Source organism: Lagopus leucura, unplaced genomic scaffold (genome assembly GCF_019238085.1).
Source record: "Lagopus leucura isolate 7727_CA_CO unplaced genomic scaffold, USGS_WTPT01 Super-Scaffold_100008, whole genome shotgun sequence".
NCBI lineage: Eukaryota > Metazoa > Chordata > Aves > Galliformes > Phasianidae > Lagopus > Lagopus leucura.
In genome coordinates this window covers 3,273,076-3,289,214 of record NW_024962265.1, presented here as the reverse complement: position 1 = coordinate 3,289,214, position 16,139 = coordinate 3,273,076, and the positions used below count along the sequence as shown (strand labels likewise).

At 40.4% G+C, this 16,139-nt stretch overlaps 1 protein-coding gene across 1 annotated transcript in view; it reads left to right on the top strand.

Moving 5' to 3' along the window:
* The window catches only part of SFMBT2 (Scm like with four mbt domains 2), a 114,094-nt gene that overhangs the window by 86,986 nt on the left and 10,969 nt on the right, over positions 1 to 16,139 (top strand). Inside the window, exons 16-18 of the mRNA XM_042872767.1 lie at positions 5,613 to 5,722; positions 13,810 to 13,985; positions 14,771 to 14,943. Of these exons, the coding sequence (XP_042728701.1) occupies positions 5,613 to 5,722; positions 13,810 to 13,985; positions 14,771 to 14,943 (459 nt within the window). The remainder of the gene's footprint in view (positions 1 to 5,612; positions 5,723 to 13,809; positions 13,986 to 14,770; positions 14,944 to 16,139) is intronic.

The window sequence follows — 16,139 nt, the reverse complement described above, 5'->3', positions numbered from 1 at the left end:
GTGTTCTTTAATAACCTGTACATACTGCTTTACATACAGTGGCACTGCCAGTTGTTTCACATGTTTAAAAGCTGGGCCATGAAGAGAACCCCATAATTCAGCTGCCTGTGCAGGTGGATATTTGGATTTGAAAGAAGCAAATCAAAAACAGCCATCAGCAGAAAGCAGGATAAAGTAGTTGCGGTGCAAAAGTTGGCAGCTGCCAAATTGGAAAGTCAGTCTGCAGTGGCTTGCTGATGGGGAGCATTAGCAATCTGCTGCTGCTTGAAAAGCAGGCAGTGAAAAAGCAACATGGGGGAAACATGAGGCATGCACAGTCAGTAGTTAAGCTAACTACTCTTCTCCTTCCTGGAATTTGGGTTTTTAAAACATACGTAGTGCAAAGCTTCTATGAGGTCCTTCCCTCATGTCTCGTGCTTTGTTTGCCTATGTATTGTTGCATTGGCTGCCACCAGCTTCCCCAGATTCCTCAAGAATGGACCCTGTTATTCACCATGCAAACCAGCTGAAGTTTCCTACAGGAATCCAATTTTCCCTTGCTCCAACTCCTTGCAGGATTCTATGCTGAAAGAGCAAAGAGCAGTGTCAGAAAGACACAGACATCTTGTTTTTGGAGCCATGAGTGACTTCCAAAGGAGCAGAGCCATGGCAATGGCCCAGTGTTTTGTAGCAGTATTTTGAAGATAAATCCAGGCTTGTAGATCCATGGGGATCATTCCCAAATTCTGGAAGGGCTGAAGAGAACACAATTCAGGGTTTAGCTGTGGAGGAAACACATGTTTCCTATCAGCTGCTGCTAAGATGAAAGACTTTATGCAGCTCAGAGAACCACGGGCAGTGGTAAGGATGGGTCCCCATTCCTCTGGCCCATATTCAGTACCAAGTTTGGTGGCTCTGTCTCACATTATACCCACTGATGATGTAGCCCAGAGAATGCAAATTGCAAGCTGTTGTAAATTATGCACGAGCATAACTTGTCTGGAATAAATAAATTATACATGGGCTTTACTTTGGCAACACACAGGGGAAAGACAACCTGAAACAACAGTTACGAAGGAAGAACAGATTCAGCAGTTGTCTGATCACCCTGGTCTCTAGCTGTAGCTCTCTGCCTTTAGAGTTATTCTAGTTAAAATTTAAACCTGTGCCAGTTGTGAGCAACTCCAGTGGGCAGCTGTCTCTATGATGGAGATGTTACCGTGTTTGGCACTGATGGGTTCATGCTGCTCCTCGGCTGTGTTTTACCCCAAAGTCTTGTCCCTTCCCTGCGTGTGTCTCTGATGCAGTGACACATTCTGCATCCAGCTCCAAACAAACTGGTGGTACCAGCCTGCATACTGCAGTGAGATATCTGATGGTCAGTATCACTTGGCCCTGGACTAAAGAAGGCTGGGAGGTAATTTTGTAATGTGGAGTAGTACATCCCCTTCCAGATGAGTAGTCTGGGCCATTCTCAAAGGGATTTTGAGAGTGCAGTAGCATGAATACACTTGTTTTTTTGCAGCACCTCTTCTCCAGCAAAAAAAGAATCCCCCAGTTTCTGTCCAATTTGCTTTGCTCCAGTGTGTTGGGTGAAGAGGTTGTGAGCTTTGCAGTGAGGAAACTGAGGTACCTCCCAGAATTATCCCCCTTGAGCAAGATGTCTGTGTAAAATTGTTAGAGCAATTACAGTTTATTTGGTGGTGTGATCAAAAATACTGGCTGCAGTTCTGTGTTTGCTTGTGTGTATGCATCCTTCCATCCATGTAGAGCCTTAGATGAGAAACAAAGAACTATTCTCATACCTGGTGCCAAACTTATTCTTAAAGTCAGGAGGTTCATTATTCCTGGTGCCAGCACAAGTCTCTGGTTTACTGTGGCTTCTTTCACCTCAAGGGGCAAGTGAGGACGATAACAACTGTTGTTTAACATCAGCTTCAGAGTTTATCTCATTCCTGAGATGCTTGTTTGGAAAAGAAGTTGAGATTTGGAGCCAAGAGACAGTGGAGATACCAGCTATCAACAGCTGGGCTGGAAATTAGTGGCTGTATAGTAGCTAAGATATCTAAGAAATACTAGCTTTAAGTTAGATTAAAAGAAACACATTGTCAGCTAAAAGTTTCATTCTTGGGTCAGAATATCAGAAAGACTTAGCGGTTCTTTCATCTATGTCAGCAATTTAACCACTAAAACATTATAAAATGAGATGCCTTTTTAAGATTTAAGATGATCTATAACCCACCAAATCTTAAGGAAATACGCTGTAAAGATTAATTAGATTCTTTGTTTACTGCTGTTGCTATTTTAAGACACTTTGCTGTTTTTCTATCTAGATGAAAATAGACTTGCAGATATCATGACTGTTACTGTTTTCAACTGATGCAAGCAGGAAAAATGAGCCACTGTTTGTGAAGGAAAGCTATTGCATTCTGCAACTTGATTTTTTTATTTTTTTTTTTTTTTTGCAGCACAGCATGACTTCTTAGGAGAAATTTGCATAATTAAATCAAAATGCTCAGAAAACCATGTAGCTTGTACTGAGCCTTAGCTGTATAATTGAGCCATGTTGGTGGTGTTATCATTAGCGATCAGATCTTGTGCTAGGATGGCAGAAATCTTTCATAGTTTGGAAAGATATAAGCTGCATTTCTGCAAGCATTGGGTTCATTAGCGTTGTCCTCAAGAGTGCTTCATGGGCACAACTCACTGATAATGGATCTTCCAACTTGGATCTGGCTGTATTTTTGAAATTTCATAGGCTGTCATAAGCACATCAGCACTCATTTGCTACTCCTCGTGTGTGGCAAAAGTGCAGTTCTAGATGCTTGATCATTTAACTTAAAAATCCCAAATAGTTCTTCTTTCCTTCTTTGCCACACAGCTATGTCTTTATTTCAAGTAGAATAAAACAACTTTAGCTATTTCGTCTGAGGTTAGTCTGGGAGTTAGTGTCTCTCCTGTTAGTTAGGAGAAGTGGGATCACATCTTAGAGGAAGGAAACTGACTTTCTCCTCATAAGGATGATGGCCAATGGGCTCTTGAACAGGAGGAGAGGCTTAGTGCTGTTTTGTGATATCATCTCATGGTGCTGTTTCCCGAAAAGCTTCATCCAGGATTGGGATCATTAATGAAGAGGGGTTGAGTGATGAGTAATGTGAAAATCACAACCAATCCATGATGCAAAGAAAGGTGCTGAGTACCCAGTAGCAGCAGGCACTTCTAGATATCCTTTGTAAAGTTATTTGTGCTCTTGGTGTGGGAAAGCTGAGAACTAAGATTCAGGTACTTACAAGGTTTGGCAGAGACTTGAGATGTTGCTGTGTGACTGTGCTCACCAGTGTGGCTTCAGTCTGACTCTGAAAATCCAAAGAAAATTCAGCAGTAACAAAATAAAACTTGTTAGGTATACAGCAGCAAAGCTGGTGTTGTCTCATCCACCCTTCTGCTCGAAGGCACTGCTGGCTCTATCCAAACCATTCCTGATGGAGAGGGCTGAAAATAAATGGAAAAATCTCAGACTCTTCACACTCCAGCCAAAGGGAATTTGGTGAATCAGATTCAAATTTGACCCTTCTGACCTATGTGGAGGGACTTTCTATCTCCAGAGAGAACTGGAAATTGGTCTAGGTTTCGTTGCTGTTTTTGCTTTAATCCTAGTTCATTTCTCTGCAATAAATAAAGTGTTCTTGGATTATTTTTTTTTTTTCTGGCTTTGTCTGTGTGTTTTTTCTTCCCAGTGTTTAATAGTGTGTAATATTAAGAAATAATATTATTAGAAAGTAACATATTCAACATGGTAGAGGACTCCTGTCACACTGTGAAGTGCCAGACTCAGTGACTTATTTGAGAGTAAAAGCTAAAGCTTTTTTTTTAATTAAAAAAAAAAAAAAACCTTTTTTCTTGTCTTAAAGGGAAATGGCTGCTCTTATAAACACTCTTCTAAAAACTTCTTTTGAAGTTTACTGAGGGTTCTGTCGATGATAAGCCAATTCCAGGAGAAGTACTGGCATTGTGAGGCTGCAGTCAATGATGCTCAAGCAGTGCCAACCAGTTATTTGCAAGGTTGGGTCTTCCTGATTTGCAGATCAGGACAGGAAGACATCTGTTGAGTTATATATGAACATGGGAGCCAACCAAGGACTTTGTGGCTTTTGAAAACCTACCTTTGGCTTGTGTGCATTGGATATATGTGTTGGATGTCAGTGCTGTATCTGTATGGTGAGTAGCAGACAAGAAAAGATGTAGATGAGCAGCTGGATGGAGCCACTCGGAAGCTTTCATTTGTTCTCTTGGGAATTTTGGGTCGTGACAAGATAAAAACCAGCTCAAAAGCTGTGTGTAAATCTATATGTGTATGTGTAAGGTAAGGATGTGCTTTTGCCCTTCTTCGTAGAATGCTTTGAGATATACAGGTGATCAGAACTGCGTAAGCCATTGGATGCTGTCATTATAGGCATTGTTTTTGATATCTCCAATTGCACTTTTTTTCCAGCAGATTTCCAACTATCTCTCCCCTATCTCTCAATGATAAATCAAATTTTGCTGCTAGCAAATAATCTAGCCAGGCCACTCAAACCACTTCCATTTTATCTGGTACTATGCAACATCAAGTGAAACCCTCATCAGAAAATGTTCCACCCGACAAGATTTTCAAAAGCCATCAAATCATCATGGTTGCTGCATTGTTTAGTAAAAAATAAAAATAAACTAGTTGCTCCTTGCAATATAATGTAGTTAAATTGTCATTGCTGATGCGGCGTGTTCTTCGGTATGTTGGGGAAACTTAATGCTCATCATACTGAAATCATTTGAAGATGCCTGCAGCCCCTCAAGGAATTAAGAGCAGACATTAGGTAAAGAGCTAAATTATACCAAAACCAATCCAGACTCACTGTGGGATCGTTCATTGACATACAGTGCAGAGTGTTCAAACACATGGTCTGGTGCTATTAAGAGATTTGTTTTTCTTGTACTTATCTCCTTAGGCCAAGTGTAGGCCGTTAAAGCTTAGATTCTCTGTAGGAACTATTTTTATTCTCAAAAACTTTGGATTAAATGGATTAGCACATGTGTTTTATTGTACAGAGTGGACACACACTGGTTTTTAGGCTCACCTCCTGCCAACTCTTTTTATGTATACTTTATTAATATTCTGTTAGTACTGTCAGGGCATGCAGCACTCAGATTCTTAAGTACATTGCCAACCTTAAATGCATGAATTTCCCCTTTAGTATTCATTATATAACAACACATGTGACACTGTCCTTGGCTGAGCCATCAGAGGTATTTTCATTTTCTTATTACGTTGAGCCCTGTGGGTGCAGGGAATGGAATCTTTTTTTGGGTGAGGTCTGTCTCAAGGCACAGCACCTAGGTTCATTTAATGGGACATCTCTGGGGTTAGCCAGCAGCATTTAAAGCAGTTGTGGCACAGTACTGAGGCATTGTCAACAATATACTTCTCATGTTGATTGAATCTGGGGCCTCTTCTTGTTGCGTCTAGCTCTTGCCTTGTGCATCCTTGAGCCTACTAGGCATCTGTAAGCTTCTCCTCCTCATACAGCACCAGAGATCATGTTTGTTGTTGAGGACTGTTTTTAAATCCATCCGTGTTGTTGATTTTATCTCACTAGGTTCTGAGCATGGTGATCAATGCAGCTTACAAGCCAGGGAGCGTTTTACGAGAACTGCAGCTGGTGGAAGATCCTCAGTGGAATTTCCAAGAAGAAACGCTCAAAGCAAAGTAAGTCTTCAGTGTGTGCCCTTTTGTTATGGGAGGCTTCAGAAATGGGGCTGACCAGGAAGAGAAATAACTGTATTGTAAGAGTTTTTTAAATTATCATTTTGCTTCACTGAGTTGCTTGACTTGTTCCATAGCTATTTAACAAGTGAGATTTTCAGTTCTATTGTCTTTCTCCAAGCAGCCATCAAATCTTGCAGAAATAGGACATATTTTTTGTGCAAAATCTTGACTTACACGATAAGGGGCTCCTATAAACTCAGCTATTACTAATTTCACTCAATCCTCAGCTTTTTAAATATAGTGGCATTACTACTTTTAATACAGAGCCTGTCACTCAAATGCAGAAAAACCTGGCAAGAATTGATGGCACCAAAACGTACAAACAAAATAGCAGGGACTTATTTTTAAGCCTGTGAGTGTCTGGGACAAAATATTAGCAGATCTGAGTTTCGCATTATGGTTTAATGTCTTTTTGGAATATGTGCTTCAAGTCTTGTCTAAATAATATTTAAGAAAATTTTTTATCTAGAAAATACTCTGTTTTCCCTTTCTACTTCTAAATGTAACCATTTATGTATTCTTTATGTAGTGGGCACTGTATTTAGTATGCATCTCAATAATTAACTGTTCAACAGCAGGAAAAGCACGTTAGCTCTCTTCAGATACTTCCAAAAAGCAGTTCATCTCATTTTAAGACAAACTCAGCAAATAGTTCCTTCTAGGTAGCAATCTGTTTCTAACCAAGCTTCATCACTTTGACTTTTTGAGTACTGATGCTAAATGGAGTGAATTTCACACTCTGTACTGAACTTTTACTCCTTTTTGAATAAAAGCAATTTTATTTTGTGTATTTACAATGATTGGCATCAAATATGGAATTATTGATTGCTATTGTATTTGTTCTTTGGCCATGCAGACACTGCAGAAATCCCATATCTGCTCTTATTAAGGGAGAGAATTGAGAACCTTTTATCCTTCCTAGTCAGAAACTTTTTCTAAAGGAGAATTGCAATTAGAAATGAAAAGCTACCGTTTTCATTTGCTTCTCCCACTCATGTGGAAGGTCATGCTTTTGTGTTCATCGAACAAAGCTTTGTGGATTGGAATCCAAAAGTCGTATTTGTGCCTGCAAATTTCCATTAAAAAACAGTGGACAATGATTTCACTGATTGCAGGATCCTGTCAAATGACAGATAATGCACTGCAGCAGGTTCTAAGCAGCTGTGAAGTCAAGTCTTAGTGCCCCAACTTTACGTTCTGTTCTGTTTATGGGTAGCTTTTCTAGAAGCAGTGTTCAGAATATAATAATAATATAATTGTTGGGGTTTCTTATTTGAGCGTGAGTATCTGCCTTGTGCAAAAGCAATGTTACGTAGTTTGTAACTTTTGCAACCTTTGTTTCTATCAGGAGACAAACGTTTAATTTTCCAACAAGCACAGAGGTGTTTTGTCCTTAGTAGTCAGCTATATCTACTGCCAATCCACTGAGATCCCAGGCAGTCTGTGGGCTCTGGGCATGCTTATACCAGGAAGACCAACCTAATCAGGAATATGTGGTCCGCCAGAGCTCATCACCCACCTGTTCCATATCAGCCATTTATCCTCCCTCATGTTACCTGGTGTGCTAACTATACTGTAGTGAGCACCTCCATCTCTTCTGCCTTCCCCCATGGTATTTCCGTTCATCTTTTCGGGTAGCAGTCTCAGCTCTCAACAAGTCAAATAGCATTTTTCGACTTTATCAAGCCACAGAATGGGTCTTCACAGACTCAGAGCTAGGACATCAAGTTTTGGTGTCACTTCTAAGCACTGAAAGATATTCGGTATTGCCTTGTTCTCTGCCTCCTGAGCTCTAATGAAACTGGAGAAAACTGTATGGGTGCATCTGTCTGGTTTCTGGAGTGGTGCTGGCTGATGAAACCAACTTGCCTGCAAGTAGCTGGGATACTTTTTATTGATTGTCAGAGGATAGACGTACCCTACCTGAATACCCTTGGACTTCTCTTTTCCTTCCGGAGTTTACTTGAGCTGCTTCATCAAGAAGCCTGCTGGGGCTTTAATTGCATCTTGTGCAGAAGTGGGAAAGAAAACATGCTGATGAAATCAGATACCCTGGGATGTGCAAACTGCACATGACATGCTACATCAGGTATGACAGTCGGTTGTGCTCCAGAATCTTAAACAGAGCCCTATAACGAGCAAACGCCTGTCTACACAGACTTCCAGCTATGCTGGCTCCCAATGGTGTCTTGCTGCTAATGATGACAGCTCTACAGCCAGCTGCAGCATCTGTGCTGTAATGTGACATGTCATGTCACCTCCTTCCTTCTGATATAAACTGACAAGTCCTTAGATCTTGATAATGTTGTTGTTTGTTTGCAGCAATGGCTGCAGTAAAGAAGAGAGATGGTGAGGGAGGAGGATGGTGAGAAGGCAGCATTTTTTCCCACTGACCCAAATGCTAAATTATTCAGTGCTGGGAAGGCATTATCTCAGTCCTAGTGCGAGGTGCATTTAGTTTACTCTGCTGTCACAAGTGACCAGTACAGAATCAATTATGCTAGCCTTGCAAAGAAGATAAACAATTTAGATTGTCCAAAGAGATGGGTCTGCAATGTGTGATGGCATTCACTTCCCATCAGCACTACTGGCTTTCTGTGAAAATAGTTGAACTTGATTTATTGGTGATGATGAGTTAGAAATGTCAAGCCTAATCCACTGAATTCCCATGAGGACAGACAGACAAAGCTATGGACATTCAGCCCTTATGGTTTTGATGCTTTAATTTCAGTGCCCTCATCTAGATTTGGCTTCCCAATTTGAAAAAGACATGAGGGCCTTTATGCTTTGTAAGAGCCTTTACTTATAAGAGCTGTAAGTGGAGTTGAATGGACTTACCCATTCTTTTAGGTAAGGACTTAGTACACAAAAAATACCAGTCTATGTGAATTATCTGGGGTCTAATTTGAAGTCCAGTTGATCAAACTAAGAAAGATGGGTATTCCTGGACTACTTATTAAATGAAATTCTGAGACCTGCTCAAATCCACTAGCTGTAGTCTAGAAATATTGACCCCAAATCGCAGACACGGTGACTTATTTATGAAGCTGTATTTCCAATGAAGTCTTTACAACATGAACACTTTACAAAACTGCCTTTCACTTGTGTTGAGGTATTTGATGTTTTCTTTGCCTTGCTTTTGCCTTAACAGCTGTTAGGGGTTGTGCTTCAGCCTCTCAGGTCCCTATCACTCTTTGAAGGAGAGAAGGAGTGAAGCATTTATTAACCATGGAAGACAGAAATAACCTCGGGATGACATAAGCAAACTGAATGTAGTGAACTGCATGTAGCCAGATGGGATGCATCCAGTTCTGCTTGAGGGAACTTGCTTGATGTCATTGCAAGGCCACTCTGTCACGTTTGAAATTTCATATGATAAGGAAAGTTCCCTCATTTTTTGAAAAAAGGTAAAAGTCAGATCCTTCCTCAAGATGGGCAAGAAGGAGAATCCAAGTAACTACAGGCTGGTCAGCATAACCTCAGTCTTTGGAAAGATTATTAAGCAACGTCCTCCTGGAAGCCATTTTCAGGAATATGCAGGACAAGAAAGTGACTGGGAAGAGCCAGTGCGGACTTAAAAAGAACAAGTTGCACCTCATGTGATGAGATGACTGCTTTGGTGGTTGTGGGAAAAGCAATGGAACTTATTTGTGTTTAATTTAGCAAGGATTTGACAGTCTCCCATAGTGTCCTTATAGCCAAGCTGTGGAGATGTGAATTGGATGTGTGCCTGGTGGGTGGAAAACTGGCTGGACAGCTGATCCCAAGGGGTTGTGATCAGTGATATGAAGTCCAAGTGGCAGCCAGTTATTAATGGTTGTCCTCAAATGTTAGTACAAAGCTACAACTCATATGATGTGATTTGTCTTCTGCGTCAGCTCTGCGACATACTTCTTGAGGCGTTGCAAGGGTGAATTAGTGTAATCATTTGGCCTTTTGTGCCAATTACTGGAGATGGAATACACTACCAGCAGTGGAGTGACTTAAACCTTGTCATAATGAGGAAACTTACCAAGACATGTATTTTCAATAAGAATAATTTCAGTACCCTCTTCAAATCACATTTTCAATATTACAAAATATCACTGGGTGATCAGATAGCTCTGGAAGAAGAAACTACCACATTTCTGTTTTTTTTACCCAGATTAGGAGAATTTGTAAAATCCCCATATTTAGAATACCCTGAGTAGCTTTGGGGTGCCAGTTTTGATGAAAACTTTGGTGTTTTTTTCTCTGTGGCAGTTGCAGTGCTGCCTGAAGGCAGGGTCTCATTCCAACATTGTGAAATGGATGTTAGACAGTTTCTGCTGCCGTCACGGTAAATTGCTTCAAGTAGATGAGATGGAGAGAGACTTTGGTTGTCTTCTGTGGGTAGCCAGTGTTCCTAGGGGATTTCTCATTTTTGGTGGACTTCGGCTTTTTAAAGCAAATTCTTGCAAAAGAAGAGATAGAAGTTTTTGATCCCTGAAAGAAATGGAAGCTTTTAGCCATTGAGTTATTCAAAATAGTCTCAAAAATTGTCAGAACTGTGGGCTGTTATCCTTGTGATGAAACCTTTGAAAATGAGGGTAGTCTCAACGCTCTTGCTGTTTGATGTGTCTTCAGCATGAGGCTTTTCACAATATCACACAATGGACCCCAGCTGGAGCTCTTAGAAGATAGTTTATTCTCATGAATCTCAAATTCCAAAAGAAGAATAAGTATGACACAGCTAGCAAATTGCTATTAGCTCAGTATTGTTGCTCATGGATCAACAAAGATCCTGAGAACATTTTTTCCTGAAAATAACTTCAGCCAAAATACTTTCTCCAAGTTTTGGGATCTGAAGGTGGGGCAGTGGGACAGGAAAGGGAGATTCATTTACCTGTAGCTGAAAAATCTTTTATAAAGACCAGTGACTTTCAAAAAACCCAAATATATTATTCTTGACACAGCTGTTTTCCATGTCTGCAGTGCTGCCATGCTGTGCATGCAGTTCACTTAGTGCTTAAAAGTCTTAATGAAAATGGGAGTCCTTGGATGAGAGCATCAATAGGAATATCAGCAGTAGGTGATTTTTTGAATGATACTAATGGAAAAGAGTTTTCTGATACCCAGAGGCACTCTTTCCACATAGCTGTCCTAAACCACTTTTGGTGGTGTTTGTGTTACAAATCTTCAGTATGAGGAAAATGGAAAATACTAGTAGAACCTGGTTTATGATTGAAAGAGGTGCTGCCAAGGCCAAAATCTTGTAAAAATATTTTACTATTGCCAGCGCTAACATGTTGGGTTATTGAGGCTGATGGGTGCAGTTACGTTAAGCTGCATTTTGCCACCCGTTCTGTTAATTGATGTGTGCATTGCATTCAGACCAGACTGTGAAATCAGACAGCTGTTCATTTGCCTAGTTTCATCTTTTTCTTTTACCAGGCTCTGTAGTACAATGAGTCTTTTCTGGATAGCCAAACACAATAGGAAGTACATGGTTAGAAGAAGTCAGCCATCCTTGAATAATGCCCATCAGGCAGCTCTCTTAGCTTGCAAGAAAGAAGATCAAGAAGCAATTTGATTACAGTGCTTTTGCAGGGAAACAAAGCCAGATGCAGTCTTCTCATCCTAGTGGTGAAAGTCAGAACAAGGACAAATTAAAAGTAAGTTAAATCCACATGCTTCCATACACAAAATGAAACACAGGCTTATGGGTACAGATGCTCCTGCTGCCAGGATTCTTCCAGCATGAAGAGGAAGCTGGTGCTTTGCTGGAAGTGATGCTCTAGTTCAACCAAAGTTGTTGAGGGTTCAGGTGAATGTAACTGAAATTCCTAAGCCTGTCACTGGATTCAGATTCAGTGACCTAACAATCTAAGCTGGCCTTAAACTTAATGGCTCCTGGAGAAGTAATAAGGGCAGGAGTCTTTTCAATCATGTTGAAAATAAATAGAAAACATTTGTAGGTAGATATATTTAAATGTAGGTAGATATATTTAAATGCCAAAAGGTAGAGTGGAGACTACAACCTTCACTACATCCTAAAGACATTCTTTAAATAATTAAATAAATTTAATGGCATTTAAATACATCTACCTACAAGTAGATAACAAAGTCCAAAGAAGGACTTTGTTCTTTTTATATTATGTATTGCCAAACCTCCTTTAGCTAACCAGTGCTTTATAGGGAAGCTGGAATAACAGTGCTCTCTATCAGGAGGAAGAACTTTTTTCCATTTTATATCATCTATCTGCCAAGGTCTGTCAGGGTGCATGAAGGGTTGGCTAATAAAATAATTTATTCATGCATTCATTCCAGCATTGTCTCTATAGCTAGGGGTCCTTGTTCAAACACCAAATAGGCTGTCAGAGCCTGCTGCCTTGCAGAGATGCTATTTTAGATTCTGGAAGAGAGAGTTGTATTGAGGTGATAGTTTGGATCAAGTCTTCTGCAACATGAGGATGGCTGAGTTGAGCTGTTTTCAGACCCAAGTTTTATTTGACATAGTTTAATTAGCATGGTGGTGGTGGGTTGATGGTTGGACTAGATGATCTCAGTGGTCTTTTCCCACCTTTATGATTCTGTGATTGAGTACCCTGTATAACTTTGTATACCATGGGGTTGAACCTTCTTCCCATATCCCCGTGCTTCCAGAAAGGGTTGCTGGGAGGTAGAGCTGGAAGAGTTGGTTTCTCACTTGCTTTGCACATCTCAGTAGAAACTTCAGAGAGAGGGAATTGGGTCTGGGTATATGCCGTGTATTTTGATTCTCCAGCCACATCTTCTTTGCTTCTCCTTCTGTTCGCCTTTCATATTTGACTGTCAGGAGCTGCTCCCTTACTAGTGAACTGTAGATCTTAGTACTTTCACAAGTCCTTTGTCTTGTTTTTCCTGATGACTTCCAAACCAGTAATCTGTGTCTTTCACTCTCTCTCCCTCTTTCAGTTCTGTGTGTGTTACTTTTTTCTCTTCTAAACACATTAGTAATGCCTAAGCACCAGACATTTGCATGATTGTCTCTTGTGTTGCTCCTTAGGATGTGTAAGAGATGTTTTAAAAACCTTATCTCACAGTTTACAATAGCTCAGTGCTGCTGTTCAATAAATTGTGGGGATAATTAGTTTTTCAGAGTTCACATCTACAGTGTTTTACAGCAGGGATGTAACTGTATCTTTCTTAGCCATTTATCGCTCAGAAACACTTTGTGTAAAACAGTGGAATAAATGGTTTAGTACCACATGGATAACGAATTTCAGGCAAATGTTTCATTGCAGATTTCTGCTCTAAGCATTCCCTGTAGGAATCACTGGTTTTAGGGCCTGTTCTCGTAACCCTGTTAAACCACTCAGTAGACTCCTTATTAGTTCCTCAGGTTGTGTGCTACCCAGATCTCATAGCAGTGAAGTCATCTGGTCTCCATATGGCAAGCAATCCCATTTCACCTTGATACTTCTGCATTGTGTATGTGTTCAGTGACTGAAGTTGGCACAACAACAGTGTGAGCGTGTTGTGGTATGGAACATGAGGCGAGAACTGCTTTGAGAAAGGCAGCAATAGAGAAGACAAAACGTAGAGTGGAGACTACAACCTTCACTACATCCTAAAGACAAAGTGGTAACCAGGAGGTTTTGCAAGGCATGTAAGCTTATAAGCTTCTCTCAGGTCCATATGTGAGAAAGGTCACCTGTCTCTTCAGTACTTTGTATCAGCTCAAAGGATGATATCCACACCAACTGGATATGAATTTTTTGTCTTGCCGTATCTCCAGTTTGCACATGCATTCCTTTCTAAACCATGTCCTTGCCTCAGCTTCTAGGATCATTCTACCCTTCTTTTCTATTTTCAAGCATTCCACGATCAGTCTACCCTACTTATTTTTCAAGTCAATCTGAAAGAGAGTCATGTAGGCAAACAGAACTATTCTGCCTGCCTGCCCACGAGACTCTCCCAAAAGGTGTTAGGGAATGTATCTCCCTAAAAGAGGGCAGAGTCTGCTGTGTAGCATCAAAAGACAACACTTGATTGGTAACATTGGATCTCCTTGTACTCATTTCTAGATACAGAGGGAAGACATACAGGGCGACTGTTAAGATTGTGCGAACGTCGGATCAGGTAGCAGATTTCTGCAGAAGAGTCTGTGCAAAGTTGGAGTGCTGTCCCAATTTGTTCAGTCCTGTGCTGGTGGCTGAAGTCTGCCCAGAGAACTGCTCCATTCATACTAAAACCAAGTACAGTGAGTATTGACTGGGAGGCTTGTTGCTAGCCAGGATTCAGGGCAGTGGGATGCTATGTGTGAGCTAGTTATGAAGAAAAAGAGTTGTGTGATACAGTAGTATTGAGTGGGACTCACCTCTTGTAGTTAGAGTAGGTACAGTACTTGTAGTTACTTGGTTCTGACCAAATCACTGCGAGCTTCCTTGTTATTCTCTACAAATAAATGGGCATCTCCAGAAAACAGTCCATTTCACTCCATCCAAATACATCTCTTTGAAACTCACTGCTCTTTGGAAGCTTTGACTTTTCTTTGTATGTAAAGATAATATAAGGAACATAAAAAGAAGTCCAAAATACTGAAAGTTAGAAAACAAAAGCAAAACATATTCCTTTGTGTGTCAAAGAAACATACATAATTCAGGTTACCTGGCCCTTTCCACCATCCACTGAAACCATTAGCAATTGAAAGTGTGTGTTAACTCATGCAGAAGGGCATTAGATCAAATCTGAAGCATGCTGTCCTCTCATTTCAAGTTGGTCTAAGTGCAGAGTGTGGGGTTAAATTCTGAACTCATCACTCATCACCAATAAAAATGTAAACATAAGAGTTGTATCACTTTGTGCTAGTCCACAATGGTATCTTTTATTTATACTGGACATTTTTTTTCCAAATCAGGGTATTTTAGAGTTCCTTGTAAAAGTGCACCTAGAGTGTAACACTGAATCAGTAGCAAGAAGCAAGCTGAAGCTCTCTTCTTTTGGTGGTTAAAGGTTTTAACAAGCGTTTTGATTTCCTTCCTCCAGCTTATTATTATGGAAAGAGGAAAAAAATCATTAAGCCACCAATTGGGGAAAATAATAACATGAAAAGTGGGCACGTCAAGCCCACCAGACGCAGAAAAAGGCGGAAATCCATCTTTGTGCAGAAGAAAAGAAGGTCATCAGCTGTTGATCTGAATGCTGCAGGCTCTGCAGAGGTATGCATTACACTGGGAAAAATCAGCAGGTGCCCCCGGTGCTTTCCCCTCTGTCCTCATCTCCTTTTCAAGGGACTTCTCAGCAAACCCCATCACTTCTATCACTCCTTTTGAAACCCACCTTACCACCTTCCTCATCTAACATTAAATTAATTACATTGGGACACTTTATGGACTTTCACCCTTGACCATTCTAGAATTAGAAGATACTGTTTTTCTTTCCACCTTCATAAGGTTTGGTAGCTATTGCACTGTCAAATACTGTATCTGTTTTCTTTTGCTTCCTTATAGCCCTGTGGGCAGACAGATGGGCCTGTTTGGTGTTTGGTTCAGCATCTAAGATCTCAAAATATTCTAGTAAATAATAATAACTCTTGGGCATTATGGTTTCAAGGGCTTTTAATTTTTCATTAACCCTTTGTAGTATTTTTGGTTCACCACTGCTAACAGCAGAAGTGTGAGAGGCCTTAGAAATCAAGTAAATAGTTTGTGTCCCAAATATGTGGTATCTGAGGCCTCAGTCTTTTCAGGATGCGGTGTGATACAGGACCCTGAATTTTTCAGTGATTTGTGTCCATCTGGAACCTGTAGCCATTGTGGTTAAATACCTTCTGTGTGAACCCTTTTCCAGGTGATTTTCTTGTGGTAGTAATGAGAAAACACATGTTTTTGTTCTGTTTCCTTTCCTCAGCTGAGCACCATTTATTGTTACTTCATGCAGTGAGAAAGCAAACTGATTTGGTTAAATTCCCTCTAATTCATATGGAGGGGAGCAGCTTAAGCCACTGTCACTTGATGGCTTACATCTTCATGGCTCAGTCCTCCTTTAGATGGGGTTCAGGCTTATTTCCTTAAATTATACTGCCTAAAAGGAATTTAAACTGAAATAAACACATTTTGAGCTGAAATCAACCATTAACCAAGTTTTTCAGCCTTTCAACCAATATAACTGGTTTGGGCTAGAATTCAGCTAAAACCTATGCATATGCATTGGATGCATGCTCACACTTCATTCAGAACTAAGATATCAAAGCCATTTTGGCTACTTATGTATAAAGTTCAAGATACACAGTTTCCATCAGTTGATTTATATTTGCAAACTCTGTGTTACAGAAATCCCAAGAATTTAGTGTGGTTTCCTTTACCTGAAAATTTGTGCTGCTCTGTCAGTACTTAAATGTTGGGCTGAAAGCAGG